The sequence below is a fragment of the Protomyctophum bolini genome (assembly GCF_963924005.1).
Source record: "Protomyctophum bolini genome assembly, chromosome: 13".
In the NCBI taxonomy this organism is placed as follows: domain Eukaryota; kingdom Metazoa; phylum Chordata; class Actinopteri; order Myctophiformes; family Myctophidae; genus Protomyctophum; species Protomyctophum bolini.
The window spans coordinates 42,146,094-42,167,877 of NC_137874.1; the positions used below are offsets into that span (position 1 = coordinate 42,146,094).

The 21,784-nt window shown below is 46.0% G+C and overlaps 2 protein-coding genes across 6 annotated transcripts in view; both read left to right on the top strand.

Moving 5' to 3' along the window:
* The window catches only part of pof1b (POF1B actin binding protein), a 48,893-nt gene extending 42,279 nt beyond the window's left edge, over nucleotides 1-6,614 (top strand). For both annotated transcript variants that reach the window (XM_080779824.1, XM_080779825.1), the window contains exons 10-14: nucleotides 1,025-1,150; nucleotides 1,306-1,440; nucleotides 2,344-2,408; nucleotides 4,067-4,181; nucleotides 6,481-6,614. In XM_080779824.1, coding sequence (XP_080635950.1) covers nucleotides 1,025-1,150; nucleotides 1,306-1,440; nucleotides 2,344-2,408; nucleotides 4,067-4,181; nucleotides 6,481-6,486 — 447 coding nt within the window. In that variant the 3' untranslated portion in view covers nucleotides 6,487-6,614. The remainder of the gene's footprint in view (nucleotides 1-1,024; nucleotides 1,151-1,305; nucleotides 1,441-2,343; nucleotides 2,409-4,066; nucleotides 4,182-6,480) is intronic.
* Nucleotides 6,615-11,609: 4,995 nt separating this feature from the next.
* LOC308326681 (matrix metalloproteinase-14-like) overlaps nucleotides 11,610-21,784 on the top strand; it is a 72,923-nt gene continuing 62,748 nt past the window's right edge. For 2 of the 4 annotated variants that reach the window (XM_080779670.1, XM_080779669.1), the window contains exon 1: nucleotides 11,610-11,721. In XM_080779670.1, coding sequence (XP_080635796.1) covers nucleotides 11,694-11,721 — 28 coding nt within the window. In that variant the 5' untranslated portion in view covers nucleotides 11,610-11,693. Of the gene's footprint in view, nucleotides 11,722-14,704; nucleotides 14,743-21,784 lie in introns of all 4 variants that reach the window. The other 2 variants (XM_080779671.1, XM_080779672.1) reach the window with 2 other exon arrangements.

Below are 21,784 nucleotides of genomic sequence, written 5' to 3' on the forward strand. Positions count from 1 at the left end.
GGAGTAAAGTAAAAGTACAATATTTGCCTCTGAGATGTAGTGGAGTATTGGCGTATTGGAGTATTGGAGTATTGAAGTATTGGCAATTGTAAATAATGTGTCCTACAGACTGCCTTAACAGTCATAACTGTAGGGCCGGCCTAAGCAAAAAGCCATGATGCCGAAAAAGCCGGGAACCCCCAAAAACCAGATTTAGAGCTTTTTTTTCCCTTTATTTTCTTTTTTTAATCATCCGTTCTAAACTATAGCTCAAACTAAAGCTATACAACGTGTCGAGCTTTGGTGTGCTCTGCTGTGTTCTTCCTGGTCCTCATGGTCACATGGTCCAGCTGTCCAGTCTAAAGTATTGTGTTTCCTGGTCCACATGGTCACATGGTCCAGCTGTCCAGTCTAAAAGTATTGTGTTTCCTGGTCCACATGGTCACATGGTCCAGCTGTCCAGTCTAAAAGTATTGTGTTTCCTGGTACACATGGTCACATGGTCCAGCTGTCCAGTCTAAAAGTATTGTGTTTCCTGGTCCACATGGTCACATGGTCCAGTCTAAAGTATTGTTCTTCCTGGTCCACATGGTCACATGGTCCAGCTGTCCAGTCTAAAAGTATTGTGTTTCCTGGTACACATGGTCACATGGTCCAGCTGTCCAGTCTAAAAGTATTGTGTTTCCTGGTCCACATGGTCACATGGTCCAGCTGTCCAGTCTAAAAGTATTGTGTTTCCTGGTACACATGGTCACATGGTCCAGCTGTCCAGTCTAAAAGTATTGTGTTTCCTGGTCCACATGGTCACATGGTCCAGTCTAAAGTATTGTTCTTCCTGGTCCACATGGTCACATGGTCCAGTCTAAAGTATTGTGTTTCCTGGTCCACATGGTCACATGGTCCAGCTGTCCAGTCTAAAGTATTGTGTTTCCTGGTCCACATAGTCACATGGTCCAGTCTAAAGTATTGTTCTTCCTGGTCCACATGGTCACATGGTCCAGTCTAAAGTATTGTTCTTCCTGGTCCACATGGTCACATGGTCCAGCTGACCAGTGCGTCCAGCGAGTCCAGCAGCTCTCTGCTGGCCAAGACGGAGGCTCTGAGACGACAGTACGAGGAGCAGCTGACCACAATGAAGACAGAGAGACACACCGAAGTACAGCGGCTACAGGTACACACACACACGCATGCACGCACGCGCACACACACACACACACACACACACACACACACACACACACACACACACACACACTGCAGTACAACGTCTACACCAGTGTTGTTTTCGTCGACTAAAACTAAGACGAAAAATGTTCTCTCGCTCAGTCCCAGGTGAGCAGGATGACGTTGGAGGTGAGGTCAAGTTCAAGTTCATCTTCGGAGAAGTCTCTCCAGCTGAAGATCTCTGAGCTGCTGTCCATGTTGGAGCAACGGCAGACCACCATATCCAGCCAGGAGGAGGTCAGGGGAAAACTAGACTTTTGGCAGCACATTTTTTATAGTTTTCATTTAGTTTTTTGTCGATTTCAGCTCTGACACTTATTTCAGACATGCTCTAGTATGTGAGGAGTCTGCCTGTGCTATTAACACATTCTGTACAAAACACGTCTGGAAACGTCATAAGGATCAGAAACGAGTAATACCTTAGACGTCTGTGGACGTCCTAGCGACGTCCAAACGACGCGGGGCGAGATAATAATATTCAGAATTATTCCTTTTTTTTTTTTTGGCATTTCGCTTTTCGCTTGCCGTATGCTAACGCTCTGTGCAAATATTAGCTTGTCATTGACTCCCATGTTAGCGCGGCGGAAAGAATGACTCGTATCTCCTCATCCAGGGCGCTCTCCGTGGTGATGAATGGATCGATATGCTGGCGCTGCATTTCTGCTCCTCATCCGTCTCTCCCGCAAAATATGAACGCTTTTTGGAGTTTATATAAATATATTAAGATGATCGGGGATTATGAGCTCACTTTGTCAAGTCAATTTTTTTAAGAAAGTATTTCCGGTTCATGGCTTTCAGAGTAAAAGCGATCAGACTACTCTGGCACTATAGCGGCCTTTATTTTGATGCACGTTGGCGTACTCAATGTGTTAACTCATTTTGGAAAAAATAAATAAATAATAAATTCTCATCTGGTGAAAACCTTGGATTTTGCGCGATGGCAGGCTCTCAGTCAAATCTGGTCACATATCGTTACACCCCTACTAGAGAGCGGTGGCGTGGAGTGGAGATCTAGTAGAACTGAGACGAGTCATTTTATGTTTGGCTGCGTCACACTGAAAATAACCGATCTGCAAGCTCACAAAGGGCCTACGCCGTGTTCTGAGCAGCCTGTGGATTTGACCTCTGTGTGACCTTTAGGAGATCAAGAGACTGAAGCTGGAGAGAACGCAGAGGAGCGTTACCAAGACGACCATCACCCAGAGGTAAACGTCATGGTGTTGCCACCACTGCTATGGAAAAATAGCAGATCTACAAGCTCATATAGCGCGGCACCAAGTGCGCTATATATGTGCTTGTAGATCTGATTTTTTTTTTTTTATTGTGAAAATGTGGTTCAAATCTTTCAATATATGTATCGGTATTATTTCAGAGCGAACGTTGGTTTTATCTCATATCTTTGCTTCTGGGGGGGTCCCTGGAGCAACATATTATCAGATGGGGGGGGGGGGGGGGGTCCCTGGAGCAACATATTATCAGATGGGGGGGGGGGGGGGGGTCCCTGGAGCAACATATTATCAGATGGGGGGGGGGGGGGGGGGGGGGGGGTCCCTGGAACAACATATTATCAGATGGGGGGGGGGGGGGGGGGGTCCCTGGAGCAACATATTATCAGATGGGGGGGGGGGGGGGGGGTCCCTGGAGCAACATATTATCAGATGGGGGGGGGGGGGGGGGGTCCCTGGAGCAACATATTATCAGATGGGGGGGGGGGGGGGGGGTCCCTGGAGCAACATATTATCAGATGGGGGGGGGGGGGGGGGGGGGGGGGTCCCTGGAACAACATATTATCAGATGGGGGGGGGGGGGGGGGGGTTCGCCGGCCAATTACATATATTTTTGGGGGTCCTTGACATGAACATGTTTGAGAACCACTGACACACAGAACCACTGACACACAGAACCACTGACACACAGAACCACTGACACACAGAACCACTGACACATAGAACCACTGACACACAGAACCACTGACACACAGAACCACTGACACATAGAACCACTGACACACAGAACCACTGACACACAGAACCACTGACACACAGAACCAGTGACACATAGAACCACTGACACATAGAACCAGTGACACATAGAACCACTGACACACAGAACCACTGACACATAGAACCACTGACACACAGAACCACTGACACACAGAACCACTGACACACAGAACCACTGACACACAGAACCAGTGACACATAGAACCACTGACACACAGAACCACTGACACATAGAACCACTGACACACAGAACCAGTGACACATAGAACCACTGACACACAGAACCAGTGACACATAGAACCACTGACACACAGAACCAGTGACACATAGAACCACTGACACACAGAACCACTGACACATAGAACCACTGACACACAGAACCAGTGACACATAGAACCACTGACACACAGAACCAGTGACACATAGAACCACTGACACACAGAACCAGTGACACACAGAACCACTGACACACAGAACCAGTGACACATAGAACCACTGACACACAGAACCAGTGACACATAGAACCACTGACACACAGAACCACTGACACACAGAACCAGTGACACATAGAACCAGTGACACACAGAACCACTGACACACAGAACCAGTGACACATAGAACCACTGACACACAGAACCAGTGACACATAGAACCACTGACACACAGAAACATGTAAAAACGATTCTACATTTTGTAGAATCGTCCTCAGGTCTAACTGGGTTAAAATACATTATAATAACACCATTACTGTGTCAAAAGTAATCAACATCACAACCTGACAAGTTTGAGAACCACTGAAGTAAAGTGTGTGTGTGTGTGTGTGTGTGTGTGTGTGTGTGTGTGTGTGCGTGTGCGTGCAGGTACAGGAACCGGTACCCCATCCTGGGGCTCCTGGGGGACGACTACCTCGCCACGTCTCCGATCAACGACCAGAAGACCATCGTGGTGGAGAGGAACGGAGAGACAATCACACAGGTGAAACAACAGCCCGTTCAGACCCTGGGTCGCACACAGTGTTTGGTTTCGGGGGTTCTGCAGTCTGTACTCTGTTGGTCATGCAGGATGTCTGTCAGAAATACAAGGGGCTGTGGGTGTTTCCTCCTCCACGTCATCAGTGCCCATACCCGAAGGCAGGGTTGGCGAAAGGGCCTTTCTTTTTTGGAGTTTGCATGTTCTCCCCGTGTCCCCTAGGGTAGGTACCCTCACATGTTCTCCCCGTGTCCCCTAGGGTAGGTACCCTCACATGTTCTCCCCGTGTCCCCTAGGGTAGGTACCCTCACATGTTCTCCCCGTGTCCCCTAGGGTAGGTACCCTCATGTTCTCCCTGTGTCCCCTAGGGTAGGTACCCTCACATGTTCTCCCTGTGTCCCCTAGGGTAGGTACCCTCATGTTCTCCCCGTGTCCCCTAGGGTAGGTACCCTCACATGTTCTCCCCGTGTCCCCTAGGGTAGGTACCCTCACATGTTCTCCCTGTGTCCCCTAGGGTAGGTACCCTCACAAAAAACATGCAGTAATCCTGGTCACTAAACTGCCTCCCCCTGGCCAGCCGGGGCGCCTGATGGAGGGGAAAGGAACTGGTTGGAATAACGTGTTTCTTCCACGCGCTACGACGTCCAACCAGGGAAACTCCCCCCTGTCGGGTGTAAAGGAGACACTTGGACACTCAGGCATGAAGGAAGCATGAGTTCAAGTCCGTTGCTCTCCCCTTGTCCCCCATATATGGGGACTATGTTGGTGGAGGGTGTGTAGAGCCCAGGATCACAGTAGATGATTGACACAGGGGTGAAAAATGGGTTACAAAAATATATAAAAAAATGAATACAAGGGGCCATTCATCCAGCATCAGCCCTATGCTTCGCCTCGCTGGTTAAAACTCCCTGTCGGAGAATCGTCTCCCGAACAACGACCACCTATAGCCAGATATTATCCCTTACTTAACCCATTCTGAACGGGAACCCATTCTGGTGTCGGCATCATGTTATGCTTTAGCTATTGAAAAATAGCAGATCTACAAGCTCATAGCGCGCCACCGAGTGGCGCGCTACGAGCTTGTAGGTCTGCTATTTTTGAAAAATCGAAGAACGACTGACATTTTTTAGAATCTGATCTCAGGTCAGAATGAGTTAATCAGACCAGTGTGTGTCCAGTGGAAACCTCGTGTGAATCTGATCTCAGGTCAGAATGGGTTAACATGCCCAACTCACAGACAAAAGAAACGGACAAAACCCCGCCCAGTAGGGGGAGGGGTTTCTCTCCATGCAGTGTCTGTGCGTGTGGTCTGAAATGTCTTTATTAGGAACAATCCCTTGAGATGAACCATCTCGTTTTCTAGGGGCTCCGCAATTCACTAAATACACTTCATACATAAAGACACTTTTTACCCACCTTTTCAGACTCCATCATGGCCCATAGCACTTACCCCACCCCCTTAGATAGCAATTCTGTAGACTTGGATAGCATTTGATACAGACTTATAGCATGTTATGTAAACGGCATAAGTGCATTGTATGTAGTCATAGCACGTCATAGTACATAATGTATATCATAGTAGTATAGATGTATAGCTTATTTCATTATAGATATTCCACTGTTATAGTTACTTTCTTAGCTTACGCATGTTTCATGATAAATGTTTTTATGTGATGTATTCCCAATGCTTTTTGTTCTTGCTTAATGTAAATCGCTCTGGATTAAGAGCGTCTGCTAAATGCCTAAATTGTAAATTGTAAATTGTACAAACCATTCAACCAGACAAAACAAGACGATACAATTCCTAGATAAACAAGAAACAAACGACAGCAAAACAAAAACTGCAACAAAACAACATTTCACATAACATGGACATAACGTAGACATAACGATCAGTGCGTCATGGATCTGCTACAGTGATGATTAGTGAAAACATGAACAGGTAGTCTCCAGATGACAGCACAGTTTAAAACAAATGAAAAGATGTTATTGAACGAATATGGACAGGTAGATTGTTCCAGTCACAAGGAGCTTTGAACATAAATTATTTTTTGCCAACTGATGTGGGTATATTAGAGTAAACCTGTGTGTGTGCGTGCGTGCGTGTGTGTGTGTGTGTGTGTGTGTGTGTGTGTGAGCGCATGTGTGCGGGTGCGTGTGTGAGCGCATGTGTGCGGGTGCGTGTGTGCGTGCGGCTGTGCGTGCCGTTATTGTGTAACAATAACACGTGTGTGTGTGTGTTTCGTTCTAAAACAGGAAGTGATTACAACTCCTTAAAGAAACATGCACCTCTTCTCTCCCACAGGAATGAACCAATCACAAACCACCACAGCATGAGGATCTAGACCCCGCCCCTCCTAAGGTGGCGGGGGCAGCTGGTCATTGGTTGAATTCTCTCAGTCCGTACCGTGCTGTGCTGTATGCTGATTGGCTGAATTATCTCGGTCCTGTACAGTACTGTACGTGTTGATTGGGCGGGGAGGGGCGGGGCGGGGACGGGGGGGGGGTTGAATGCTCGCTTTGACTCCAAATGTGTCTTTATTGGTTCTTTAGGGTTTCTGAAAATTAATATATTTTAATGCATGAAATTATCAACCGTTAAGAAATCAACTTCTCTGTTTTTCTTTATTTTTTTTGTATTGGTATTAATGTTGTGTTATTGTTGTGTGGAGGTGGAAGGTGTGGGTTTTTGTAGGTGGGGGGGGGGGGGGGGCAGTGGCGGGAGTTGACAATGTTGTCTACCAACAGAGCTAAGGCAGTTGTTCTCAAATTATTTGCTTAACCCATTCTGACCTGAGATCAGATTCTAAACATGTCTTCTACATCCTGACAGTTTTCCATTCTGACCTGAGATCAGATTCTAAAAATGTCTTCTATGTCAAGTCGCTCTTCGTTTTTTCAAAAATAGCAGACCTACAAGCTCGTAGCGTGCCACCGAGTGGCGCGCTACGAGCTTGTAGATCTGCTATTTTTAAATAGCTAAAGCATAACGTAATGCTAACACCAAAAGGGGTTCCCGCCTAAAATGGGATAACCCATTTAGTCCTAACATCAAAATTAAAAAAAATGTCTTCTGAAAACCCCCTAGTACTCAAGTAGTCGCGACTAGTACGTTTATTGTAAGATATTTATTGTTATAATAAAATCCAAAGTCTAAAAATAATATTCCCATAGAAAAAGGCTTTTTTAGTGAAAATAGCAGATCTACACCTAGCTCACATCATCATATCGCAACACGCTGTGAGCCGCTGGACACTAGGTGTCTCTGTTAAGTTTGATGTTATTTCATGATTTCATGTCGTCTTTTCATTTGGCGTTATTCTAGTATATTTATGTCATGGTTTCTGTGCGTGCGTGCGTGCGTGCGTGAGAGAGGGGGAAGGGCTCGTGTGTGTGCACTGAGAAACGCCTTTTGAGCCGAGTATACAGCGCTATCCTGCACATCACGGCCATAAATAGATACTTTGTTATCCTTTTGGATATCAAACAGTCCATAGTGCGTGCACACACACACACACACACACGTACGCACACACACACACACGTACGCACACACACACACAGTGTGGATATCAGGACGCTGGACCGTCGGGTACGGTTGAAGCGTGAATCTGCGCGATGCTGGAGCGCTAGGAGTGCACCGAGCGCGTGTTTACCGCCGTGAGGATACGGGGCGCGTCTTATCACGGCTTTTGTACCGTTTTATAACGAGGGATATTTGGGAGGAGGGTGGGTGGAGCTATAGAGAGGGTAGGAGGAGCTATATAGAGAGACGGGGAGGAACTAGGAAAGGTTCTAGGGAACTTAAACTAAGGTTTAGTACAGTATACATTAACAGCATGGTTCCCAAACTTTTTCATGTCAAGGACCCCCAAATTGACACTAATTAGCCCGCGGACCCCCGTTTGAAAAGATATGCCACGCTACGGACCCCCATTTAATCATTTAACCCATTTTGGTGTTCAGCATCATGTTATGCTTTAGCTATTGAAAAATAGCAGATCTACAAGCTCGTAGCGCGCCACCGAGTGGCGCGCTACGAGCTTGTAGGTCTGCTGTCTTTGAAAAATCGAAGAACGACTGACATTTTTTTCAGAATCTGATCTCAGGTCAGAATGGGTTCATCAGACCCAGTGTGTCGTGTGTCCAGTGGAAACCTCGTATGAATCTGATCTCAGGTCAGAATGGGTTAATGGCATTTCTCTCTCCGGGGACCCCAATTTATATTGTAAAATCACTGTCTTAGTTTAACTCTGAGAGCACCGTTTGTACACTCTCAGAGTTACAGACCCATAAGGGTCCGTTTGTACACTCTCAGAGTTACAGACCCATAAGGGTCCGTTTGTACACTCTCAGAGTTACAGACCCATAAGGGTCCGTTTGAACACTCTCAGAGTTACAGACCCATAAGGGTCCGTTTGAACACTCTCAGAGTTACAGACCCATAAGGCTCCGTTTGGTTTCATTTGTACACTGACAATGTTTCTATATGTGATTGTTATTAAACGTAGATCTTCAATTTGCTTGCATTGGGGTTTTGTGTGTGTGTGTGTGTGTGTGTGTGTGTGTGAGATAGAGAGAGGGGGAGAGAGAGAGAGAGAGAGAGGGAGGGCGAGAGAGAGAGAGAGAGAGAGAGGGAGGGGCAGAGAGAGAGACACGTTTTGTTTAATACACCACCCTGTGAGTGAATTAAGTCAGTCAGGTATGTATGCATGTATGTATGCCCGACCGTCCGTACATATATGTACGCACCTGACTTACTTCACTCACTCACAGGGTGATGTATATTAAACCAAACGTCTATCTTGTACAATATAGGTTGTACAATGTCTGAATGCATTATGTTGACTGCTCTGCTGTCTTGTTGAATGTAAAAGAAAAGAGACAAAGACAACACATGGGCGTGAGCTCAGTGTAATGCTGGATTTTGATTTGCACTAAAGTATAGGTTTGCTATTGTATACATGCACTGTACTGTACTGTACTGTACTGTACTGTACTGTACTGTACTGTACTGTACTGTACTGTACTGTACTGTACACTGCCGGGGATTTCTGTATAAGTTCTCTATATAGTAAGGGGAGATGTTACAGGGAGTGGGAACCATGCACACCCCCCCCCCCCCCCCCCCCCCCTGTATAATGGTATGCCCCAGGGCAGCATACATCCGAGCATCAGTTAGCCCATTCTGACCTGAGATCAGATTCATACGAGGTTTCCACTGGACACACACTGGTCTGATTAACCCATTCTGACCTGAGATCAGATTCTAAAAAATGTCAGTCGTTCTTCGATTTTTCAAAAATAGCAGACCTACAAGCTCGTAGCGCGCCACTCGGTGGCGCGCTATGAGCTTGTAGATCTGCTATTTTTCAATAGCTAAAGCATAACATGATGCTAACACCAAAATGGGTGCCCGGTCAGAATGGGTTAGAGTACATACTATAACTACTGTAGTCTCGTGTCTCCTGATTTATACAAACACAAACACAAAGTGTCGTCTCTTGTTTTAGAATCTCTTTGGTGTAGGTTTTCATCCCAGAGGATTCCATGCTGCTTCGCGTTTTTCACATTAGTCATATTAGTTCGGGGATCCAGTCACCGGAAATTTGAGAGGACCTGTGATGTCATGCTATACTTTTTTTTGGTGTTTTTTCTATTAATTTGGTCATTAAGGTCCATAGAATAAGAGGGCTGCTATGCCGGAAACATCGCGCAAAAAAGTTATGGCCATTTTAGTATAATGAAGCCTTTATTTTTTTGCCCATTTTCGCCTATTGTAAAAAACTAGGTTTCTTTTCTTAAAGTGCTCAGTAGGTTGTGTAGGCTGTCAATAAATGATTCCCAGATACACAGAACACATATGTGAACAACACCAAGTCCAGAAATACACTCACAAAGCCTTTCCAAATGATTTATAGCCATGTGTTGTTCACATATGTGTTCTGTGTATCTGTTCTGTGAAAGTCTGGATGTTACACAAGATGTCGGGACAGCGGCTAGATGATACATGGCTTCACTGTATGAGAGGAGTGACTTCAGTGGTAACTTGGATACACTGCGAGCCCATCTTTTTGGCAACATCAAAGGAGACATGCGTTGCCTTCCACCTACTGAAGATGCCTTCAAATTACACCTTCTCAGAGCCCTGCATCAGTTGGTTGTATGTAAGAGGGCACACATGTCTCAGCCAACCTACCCTGTGGCAACCAACTTTGGCAGAGAGCTTGTCAATGGTAAGCTGGTGGCAACAATGATGCTGAAGGATGCAAAACCTGCACAATACAAGCGCACCAAATATTGCCACTGCAAGAAAAGCAAGTGTGCCAGAGGATGCTCCTGTGCAAGAGCCGGTGTCAAGTATGTCATTGCCTGTCTCTGCACTGGGGACCCCAAAAGATGTTCACGAGTTGAACTCACACTCGAAGACAGTGACAGTGAGTGAGTTGATTAGTTAGTCGTTTTCATTTTCCTGATAATTTTCATTTTCGTGATATTAGACATTATTTTATTCAGACAATGTTTAATTTCCTTTTTTGAGCTGTGCTTCTGGAAGGAGTATAGCTCCAAGCGTCATGGGACGTTTAGCATGTATGTACGCCAATCAAGATCAAGGATAGCAATTGCATCACTATGATCACAACAGAGACAATATATATTAGTATTCATAAATAGCACAGCTCACTTCACACTAGGTGTGATATTTCAACTAACATAAAGAATCAGCTGTGCACATCTGTTTATTTTATAATAATAAAAAAAATACTTGTGTTGTTTTGAATTTGTTGTGTTACACTTTTATTTTGTGGGGGTACAGGTGTTTTCAAGAAAAAAAGGCTCTGGGAATTTTGAGCATTAGGGTAATAAAGTCACCACAGTTCCTTTAATTTAGGGTTGATTTTAATTTAAAAAAATGTGGAATGACTATAAAGATTGATGAAAAGAATGAGACATTGGCTGATGTCATAACCCATGGCAAAGTTGATTACTATTGAAGTAAAGATGAAAGTATTGGGAAAAATGCAAAAAACGGATTAATTTTTGGTACCAAAAATGGCTATAAATCATTTGGAAAGGCTTTGTGAGTGTATTTCTGGACTTGGTGTTGTTCACATATGTGTTCTGTGTATCTGGGAATCATTTATTGACAGCCTACACAACCTACTGAGCACTTTAAGAAAAGAAACCTAGTTTTTTACAATAGGCGAAAATGGGCAAAAAAATAAAGGCTTCATTATACTAAAATGGCCATAACTTTTTTTCGCGATGTTTCCGGCATAGCAGCCCTCTTATTCTATGGACCTTAATGACCAAATTAATAGAAAAAACACAAAAAAAAAGTATAGCATGACATCACAGGTTCAACCCATTTTCAAGAGCTTTTGGGCCTATAACGGCAGGGGGTTCAAGCAGCCACGCCCCCCCCCCCCCCCCCCAGCGGTGGAAAAAAAACGAGTTTTGTACTCATTTGTACTCTCTACCTGGCAGCAGAACAAAAGCCACCTTATTAGCATTTGAATGCGGCATCTTGTAACCCCTCGTAAAGGTATGTGACTACGTGCATGACAACATGACCACTGGGGAGGGGACATTTCAGTGGACAGTCAGTGGGTGCATAATTTACTGCAGTTCAGTACAGGGTTCAGTCGCGCCTTTCCCAAAATGCCAGGGGGTTCAATCGCGCCTCTGAACCCACGGAGTTTCCGCCTATTGTTTTAAATTTCACATAGTTATATATATATATAGGCTATATATATAATCGCGGTTTTCATCCTATAGTTTCTCATCTCATCGAACAGAACAGAACGGCGCTGCGTCTCATGATAAAGGCATTAAAAAGCGTCGAATGGAGTCTGTACGGCTGAAGATAAATGAACAGCTAGCGTCGGTGGGAGAGGAGATATTGTTTGTTGTAGACAAACAGCAGCGTGGCGCTGCTGATGTTTGTAGTGTGGAGCTCAGCGTCAGAGTGTTTAGAAAGTTCTGTTATGACTTCTCCTCTGCATGTTGTAGTGTTTAGATGGTTCTGTTATGACTTCTCTGCATGCTGTAGTGTTTAGAAAGTTCTGTTATGACTTCTCCTCTGCATGCTGTAGTGTTTAGATGGTTCTGTTATGACTTCTCCTCTGCATGTTGTAGTGTTTAGAAAGTTCTGTTATGACTTCTCCTCTGCATGCTGTAGTGTTTAGATGGTTCTGTTATGACTTCTCCTCTGCATGTTGTTGTAGTGTTTAGATGGTTCTGTTATGACTTCTCCTCTGCTTGCTGTAGTGTTTAGATGGTTCTGTTGTTATGACTTCTCCTCTGCATGTTGTAGTGTTTAGATGGTTCTGTTATGACTTCTCCTCTGCATGTTGTAGTGTTTAGATGGTTCTGTTATGACTGCTCCTCTGCATGTTGTAGTGTTTAGATGGTTCTGTTATGACTTCTCCTCTGCATGCTGTAGTGTTTAGATGGTTCTGTTATGACTTCGCCTCTGCATGCTGTAGTGTTTAGATGGTTCTGTTATGACTTCTCCTCTGCATGCTGTAGTATTTAGATGGTTCTGTTATGACTTCTCTTCTGCATGTTGTAGTGTTTAGATGGTTCTGTTATGACTTCTCTTCTGCATGTTGTAGTGTTTAGATGGTTCTGTTATGACTTCTTCTCTGCATGCTGTAGTATTTAGATGGTTCTGTTACGACTTCTCCTCTGCATGCTGTAGTGTTTAGATGGTTCTGTTATGACTTCTCCTCTGCATGTTGTAGTGTTTAGATGGTTCTGTTATCATGACTTCTCCTCTGCATGTTGTAGTGTTTAGATGGTTCTGTTATGACTTCTCCTCTGCATGCTGTAGTGTTTAGATGGTTCTGTTATGACTTCTCCTCTGCATGCTGTAGTGTTTAGATGGTTCTGTTATGACTTCTCCTCTGCATGTTGTAGTGTTTAGATGGTTCTGTTATGACTTCTCCTCTGCATGTTGTAGTGTTTAGAAAGTTCTGTTATGACTTCTCCTCTGCATGCTGTAGTGTTTAGATGGTTCTGTTATGACTTATCCTCTGCATGTTGTAGTGTTTAGATGGTTCTGTTATGACTTCTCCTCTGCATGTTGTAGTGTTTAGAAAGTTCTGTTATGACTTCTCCTCTGCATGCTGTAGTGTTTAGATGGTTCTGTTATGACTTCTCCTCTGCATGTTGTAGTGTTTAGATGGTTCTGTTATGACTGCATGCTGTAGTGTTTAGATGGTTCTGTTATGACTGCTCCTCTGCATGTTGTAGTGTTTAGATGGTTCTGTTATGACTTCTCCTCTGCATGCTGTAGTGTTTAGATGGTTCTGTTATGACTGCTCCTCTGCATGTTGTAGTGTTTAGATGGTTCTGTTATGACTTCTCCTCTGCATGCTGTAGTGTTTAGATGGTTCTGTTATGACTTCTCCTCTGCATGCTGTAGTGTTTAGATGGTTCTGTTATGACTTCTCCTCTGCATGCTGTAGTATTTAGATGGTTCTGTTATGACTGCTCCTCTGCATGCTGTAGTGTTTAGATGGTTCTGTTATGACTTCTCCTCTGCATGCTGTAGTATTTAGATGGTTCTGTTATGACTTCTCCTCTGCATGTTGTAGTGTTTAGATGGTTCTGTTATGACTTCTCTCCTGCATGTTGTAGTGTTTAGATGGTTCTGTTATGACTTCTTCTCTGCATGTTGTAGTGTTTAGATGGTTCTGTTATGACTTCTCTTCTGCATGTTGTAGTGTTTAGATGGTTCTGTTATGACTTCTTCTCTGCATGCTGTAGTATTTAGATGGTTCTGTTACGACTTTTCCTCTGCATGCTGTAGTGTTTAGATGGTTCTGTTATGACTTCTCCTCTGCATGTTGTAGTGTTTAGATGGTTCTGTTATCATGACTTCTCCTCTGCATGTTGTAGTGTTTAGATGGTTCTGTTATGACTTCTCCTCTGCATGCTGTAGTGTTTAGATGGTTCTGTTATGACTTCTCCTCTGCATGTTGTAGTGTTTAGATGGTTCTGTTATCATGACTTCTCCTCTGCATGCTGTAGTGTTTAGATGGTTCTGTTATGACTGCATGTTGTAGTGTTTAGATGGTTCTGTTATGACTTCTCCTCTGCATGCTGTAGTGTTTAGATGGTTCTGTTATGACTTCTCCTCTGCATGCTGTAGTGTTTAGATGGTGATTTGAGGTATAGTTCAGAATATTGGCTACAGAAAGAGTAATTTACAAGATAGAAAGGTTATCTTGCGCTCAAATTGAAGCTTAGGGATATGGGAAGTTTTCTATATACAAGTGAGGCAGTGATACTCACCATAATGTGTTGGAAAATAACCATCTTTGTTGTTATTAGTCAAGCGGACACCATATTGTTTTGTGTTTTTGAGGATGATGTGGGTCATATTTAAGAATATAATAGCCCCCCAAATCCTGTTCTGCTACTTACCCCCATGTGTCAAGATACTCCATCACCAATGTCAGACTTCCATGTCTATTTAGTATTTATGTAATTTTAGTGAATTCATATTTGCCTTTACACAGTTTCGCCAGAGCCATATACCAAAAAAGGGGGTTTTGAGGTAGGTGGGACATTTTGACAACTTTTTATCATAGCTCATCATTTTCAGCACATCTTTTCCAATAAGAAATCACTGATTAGAAGTATATTTCCGGGGGGTGCAGGAGACCCCCCTCCAGTGACTAGACTAACAAGCGAGGAGTTACTGTACCTAATGGACCATAGGTTATTATAGGCTCCACGACCCTCAACATTTTGTGTACAAAATAATTAAAACATATTTGTGGACCTTCAGCATTTCTAAATGAGTACCCTACAGGGGGTGCATACTTGGTTTAGACTAGTCATTGGTTAGACATGGGTTAAGGTTATAGGTTTAGGTGTGCTGCCCCGTGGGAGGTTAGGTTTAGGGGTGAGGGTTTGAGATATAGGTTGTAGTTGTAGGACTAATGGCTGGTCTAACCAATGACTAGTCTAAACCAAAAACTGTCTAAACTAAGTACTGCACCACAGTACAGTACAGTACAGTACAGTACATAACCCTTGAATTATACCAAAAAAGGTTACAGAGTGTCCAGGTGTCTTGGCAGTAATGGTGTCACCATACCCGATATGTATTGGAAATGTATCAAAATTGACGTTCGACATAGTGTAGTACAATTACAAGGCGTATCACAATTCCTGCATCACTTCATGATTTCATTCCCACGCATGTGCACGTCCGAAGGAAGGCCTGAGGCGCTGTTGTTTTCTGTGCGTTCATTTTAAAAGATGGAGGTCCGTGATTTTCTTGAACCCTAAATTAGGTATTATTATATCATTATAAGGTCCTACTTAGATTTCTTTTTTTTAAAAAGTGTAAAGTATTTGTTAAAATGTTGATGGTGAGAGGTTAGGGGAGAGGATGATATTGTGATGTCACTATATCACTATTTTTTCATTGGCATGCTTGACTGTCAAGATTTAAAGGACCACTTCACCACTTTTCAACCTAATTTCATATAATAGGTCCTCACTAATAATCATGAAAAAAATTGCATAAGATGCTGAATAATATCCCACATTTTGAATAATAGCATTTAACAAAATAAATGAGTGAAAGAGTTGCACCGGGTGAAGAGATGCTCAGTCTCCTATTGGTCATAGGGTGCACCTTCTCCATGTGTGCCTATGTCTCCTATTAAATATCCATATTGGTTTACATAAAAGCAAGTGGGTCTGGATGTTCCGGGGACCCCCACATGGTAACCCTGTCATTTATCTACCGTTTGGGACGCGGGGCAGCTCGCCGGAACCGGATCCTGTGGGTCTGGGCTCGACCCTGTGGGTCTGGGCTCGACCCTGTGGGTCTGGGCTCGACCCTGTGGGCCTGGGCTCTACCCTGTGGGTCTGGGCTCGACCCTGTGGGTCTGGGCTCGACCCTGTGGGTCTGGGCTCGACCCTGTGGGTCTGGGCTCGACCCTGTGGGCCTGGGCTCGACCCTGTGGGTCTGGCCTCGACCCTGTGGGTCTGGCCTCGACCCTGTGGGTCTGGGACTTCCGGGGGGATCCCCCGGGGACCCCCACACGGAGTTGCATCACTCACTTCAGACGGGTGTGATTGTTTCTCTAGGGTGGGATGTCTGTGTTCCTCTAAATCCATTTAGAAGAGTGGCGTCCATTCATTTATGTATTCATTTAATTAAAGCATTAAAAGTCCATAGACTTGGCTGCCATGTGACATCATTTCTGAAAGCCAGACGTTGCAGGAGCCCCTCAACAATGAATGAATGAATGAATGGATGGATGGATGGATGGATGGATGAATGAATGGATGGATGGATGGATGGATGAATGAATGAATGGATGGATGGATGGATGGATGAATGAATGGATGGATGGATGGATGGATGGATGAATGAATGAATGGATGGATGGATGGATGGATGGATGGATGGATGGATGGATGGATGAATGAATGGATGAATGAATGAATGGATGGATGGATGGATGGATGGATGGATGGATGGATGGATGGATGGATGGATGGATGGATGGATGGATGAATGAATGAATGAATGAATGGATGGATGGATGGATGGATGGATGGATGGATGGATGGATGGATGGATGGATGGATGGATGGATGGATGGATGGATGGATGGATGGATGGATGGATGAATGAATGGATGGATGGATGGATGGATGAATGGATGGATGGATGGATGGATGGATGGATGAATGGATGGATGGATGGATGGATGGATGGATGAATGAATGAATGGATGGATGGATGGATGGATGGATGGATGGATGGATGAATGAATGGATGAATGGATGGATGGATGGATGGATGGATGGATGGATGGATGGATGGATGGATGGATGGATGGATGGATGGATGGATGGATGGATGGATGAATGAATGAATGGATGGATGGATGGATGGATGGATGGATGGATGGATGGATGGATGGATGGATGGATGGATGGATGGATGGATGGATGGATGGATGGATGGATGGATGGATGGATGGATGGATGAATGAATGAATGGCAATATACTCCAGTGTAGCAAAAGTACGTCAGAAGTGCTCGTGGTAAAGTACTGCACTTGAGTAAATGTAGTCATGACATCACTGCCAGAGCCTGCCAGGGCTGCATGGGGTTGCCATGGCGATCAATTAAGTTACCATATTGGGAAGATCGACGGGGCATCGGCCTCCGTGATTGGTCAACTCAACCCATCGTCTTTGCGGGTTGGCCAAGCGATGCGTGACGTGCCGGATATAAGAGGTTGCGCTAGGCGCTCATTTGACTCATTTTCACTCCACCGCGGGATCCTCTGTGACCGCGTTCTGATGGTGAGCAACCACATAGCCACATAGCTCCAAGGGGTGCGCCAGGCGATCCTAATCAGCGGAGGCCCACCAGTCAACCAATTAGCATCTCGTCGGGTTAGCATAGGATTTAGCGTTCTACGGTCGTGTGGAAGGTTGCTAGAAGGCCCCGCCCACAATAAAGAACAAGTTCCCGGGTGATTCGAACGGAAGAAAGACAAAGAAAACAGAACATCGGAATGTCATCGGTGATGCCCGCCGGGAACTAGGCAGCAGCACAGAGGATGTACATCACGATCGCACAGGAAGTAACAAGCATTAACCAGAATTACACAGGATGAAGTAAACCAGCATCATACAGGAAGTTAACCAGCATCATACAGGAAGTAAACCAGCATCATACAGGAAGTAGACCAGCATCATACAGGAAGTAGACCAGCATCATACAGGAACTAACTACTATCACTCAGCAAGTTAACCAGCATCATACAGGAAGTAGACCAGCATCAGCATCCTACAAGGAAGTGAACCAGCATCATACAGGAAGTGAACCAGCATCATACAGGAAGTAAACCAATATCATACAAGGAAGTAAACCAGCATCATACAAGGAAGTAAACCAATATCATACAAGGAAGTAAACCAGCATCATACAAGGAAGTAAACCAGCATCATACAAGGAAGTAGACCAGCATCAGCATCCTACAAGGAAGTAAACCAGCATCATACAGGAAGTAAACCAATATAATACAAGGAAGTAAACCAGCATCATACAAGGAAGTAAACCAATATCATACAAGGAAGTAAACCAGCATCATACAAGGAAGTAAGCCAGTAGTATCACACAGGAACGTGCCGGCCTCAGCGTTATACGGGTGTGTGTGAACATGCTGCGTTGGACGGCGCACCTGAAGGGACCGAAGCGACAACACGCCGCCGTGGCGGTGGGCCACCGGGTGTACTCGTTCGGGGGCTACTGCGCCTGGGACACCAGCGACACCCACGCGTACGGCCGTGACCGCATCGACGTCCACGTCTTCAACACGGTGTCCTTGCGCTGGAGGACGTTGGCGGCGCCGCCGACGGCCGCACCGCGCCCGCCTGGACTCGACCCCCTCGACGAGGTTCCCTCCATGCGCGACGGCCACACGGCGGTGCCGGTCGGCGACGTCGTCTACATCTGGGGGGGCTTCAAGTACACGAGGGAGTGCTGCGACGTGCTGTACGCCTTCCGCACCGACACCCACCGCTGGTCCCGGCCCGCCGTCTCCGGGACGGCGCCCGAGGCCCGGTGCGGCCACTCGGCCTGCGTCCTGGACACGGTCATGTACGTGTACGGGGGCTTCAACGTGGCGAGCAGGCACACGTACAGCGACATCCACAGGCTGGACACCGCCGCCGCCGTCTGGTCTCCGATCAACGCCGGAGGCGCGCCGGCGTCCGTCTCGGAGTGCCACTCGGCCACCGTCATCGGGACCAAGATGTTCGTGTTCGGCGGCACGGCGGACCAGATCGAGATCAACTACGACGACGTCCGCGTGTTCGACACGGAGACCGACTGCTGGCTGAGCGGCGGCGGCGGCTCTGCCCCCGCCACCGCGCGGCGGCCCCTCCCGGAGGGCCGGGCATGCCACTCGGCCTTCGCCCACAACGGACAGCTGTACATATTCGGCGGCGCCAACTTCCGCTGGGACTGGAGCTTCAGCGAGGAGATGTGGAGGTTCAGCCCGGAGGCCTCCTCCTGGAGGAAGGTGGAGCCCAGGGAGAACGGCCCGCGCTCCATGTCCCGCATGTGCTGCTGCGTGGTGGGAGGGCGCGTCGTCCTCTTCGGGGGATACCGGTGCGTCCACACGCCCGCTCCGCTGGACGCGGAGGACTGCCAATCTGTAGATGATGATGATGATGATGATGATGATGTGGGACATCGTGAGGGCGAAGTTAACGTGCAAAATCTCCACGATGAAGACACTGATGGCGACGCTGATGACGTGGAAGGTCTTGAAGACGAAGGCGCGTGTGACGCCGTAGTGTCTGACCTGTACATCTTAGACCTGAGTCCCAGTCTGAAGACGTTATGCAAGCTGGCGGTTATCCAGTGCGGTCTGGAGCGGTCGGAGCTCCCACACGACATCAGGTGGGAACTGGCGGCCATGGCAACCAACGGCAACAGAAAGCCCGTCCAGAAAACGGAGGAGCACTGCAGCGAACAACTTCAGGGTAATTTGAGTGGAAGAAAGAGAAAGGCGAGGGGTTTGCTGCCCATACAGAAAGAAAACATAACATAGGAATGAGATCAGTGAGGATGGCTACCAGGAACTAGCATCACTCAGGAAGTAGACCAGCATCATACAGGAACTAACCAGCATCACTCAGGAAGTTAACCAGCATCATACAGGAAGTTAACCAGCATCACTCAGGAAGTAGACCAGCATCATACAGGAAGTTAACCAGCATCACTCAGGAAGTAGACCAGCATCACTCAGGAAGTAGACCAGCATCACTCAGGAAGTTAACCAGCATCATACAGGAACTAACCAGCATCACTCAGGAAGTTAACCAGCATCACTCAGGAAGTTAACCAGCATCATACAGGAAGTTAACCAGCATCATACAGGAAGTTAACCAGCATCACTCAGGAAGTAGACCAGCATTACTCAGGAAGTTAACCAGCATCACTCAGGAAGTTAACCAGCAACACTCAGGAAGTTAACCAGCATCATACAGGAAGTTAACCAGCATCATACAGGAACTAACCAGCATCACTCAAGGTTAATTAAATAAGGTTAGGAAGTGAAGACCGTACAGTGGACTCCATGTTGCTCCCTGGAAGGAAAGAAACATGCGGAATTGAGACCAAGGAAGCTGAAAGCGGAAATGTGGGCTGCATATCGCCCACTGCGCATGTTTCTTTCCTTCCATGGAGCACCATGGAGTCAACCGTACGGTCTTTGCTCCCTAACCTTATTTAATTAACCGTGGCATCACTCAGGAAGTTAACAAGCATCATACAGGAAGTTAACCAGCATCATACAGGAAGTTAACCAGCATCATACAGGAACCAGAGTAATCTAGTAATGAGAGTGGCGACACTAGCGTTGACACCCATTGTCCAACAATGGAATGCGGAAGTGCTCATTCTATCTCAATGGGATAGTTCCAATGTTTGGAACTATAGCCACCTATAGGCTAACCTGACTCTGCCAGCTGGGGGCGGTATTGGGTAACCATGTTCCCCAACACAGCATCCCATCTGGGATCTCTCAGGGAGTTGTGCTAACGCCGAACCACTCGTGGTTCGAACCAATCAGCGTGAGATAAGGGCGGGACATGTGCGAAACCGGATGTGACGCTATATAGACACGTCAATATGATTGGTTGTGTTTGCACGCCCACACGGTGATAGACAGACGGTCCCATCCAATCATCTACCAAGTATCTTGAAAAAAAGGAACAGCCCTGTCATCGAATTTCCTCCCGAGATCCCAGATCCCAATAAGCTGTGAAACAAATTTGTGTAGCAAGCTTCTTGGATCTGGCAGCGTCAGGTTACCTATAGCCACCCGCTTTGTCTCAATGGGATAGTTCCAGTGTTTGGAACTATAGCCACCTTTAGCCACCCCTTTGTCTCAATGGGATAGTTCCAATGTGTGGAACTATAGCCACCTATAGCCACCCCTTTGTCTCAATGGGATAGTTCCAATGTTTGGAACTATAGCCACCTTTAGGCACCCCTTTGTCTCAATGGGATAGTTCCAATGTGTGGAACTATAGCCACCCCTTTGTCTCAATGGGATAGTTCCAATGTTTGGAACTATAGCCACCTTTAGCCACCCCTTTGTCTCAATGGGATAGTTCCAATGTGTGGAACTATAGCCACCCCTTTGTCTCAATGGGATAGTTCCAATGTGTGGAACTATAGGCACCTATAGCCACCCCTTTGTCTCAATGGGATAGTTCCAATGTGTGGAACTATAGCCACCTATAGCCACCCCTTTGTCTCAATGGGATAGTTCCAATGTGTGGAACTATAGCCACCCCTTTGTCTCAATGGGATAGTTCCAATGTGTGGAACTATAGCCACCCCTTTGTCTCAATGGGATAGTTCCAATGTGTGGAACTATAGCCACCCCTTTGTCTCAATGGGATAGTTCCAATGTGTGGAACTATAGCCACCCCTTTGTCTCAATGGGATAGTTCCAATGTGTGGAACTATAGCCACCCCTTTGTCTCAATGGGATAGTTCCAATGTGTGGAACTATAGCCACCCCTTTGTCTCAATGGGAT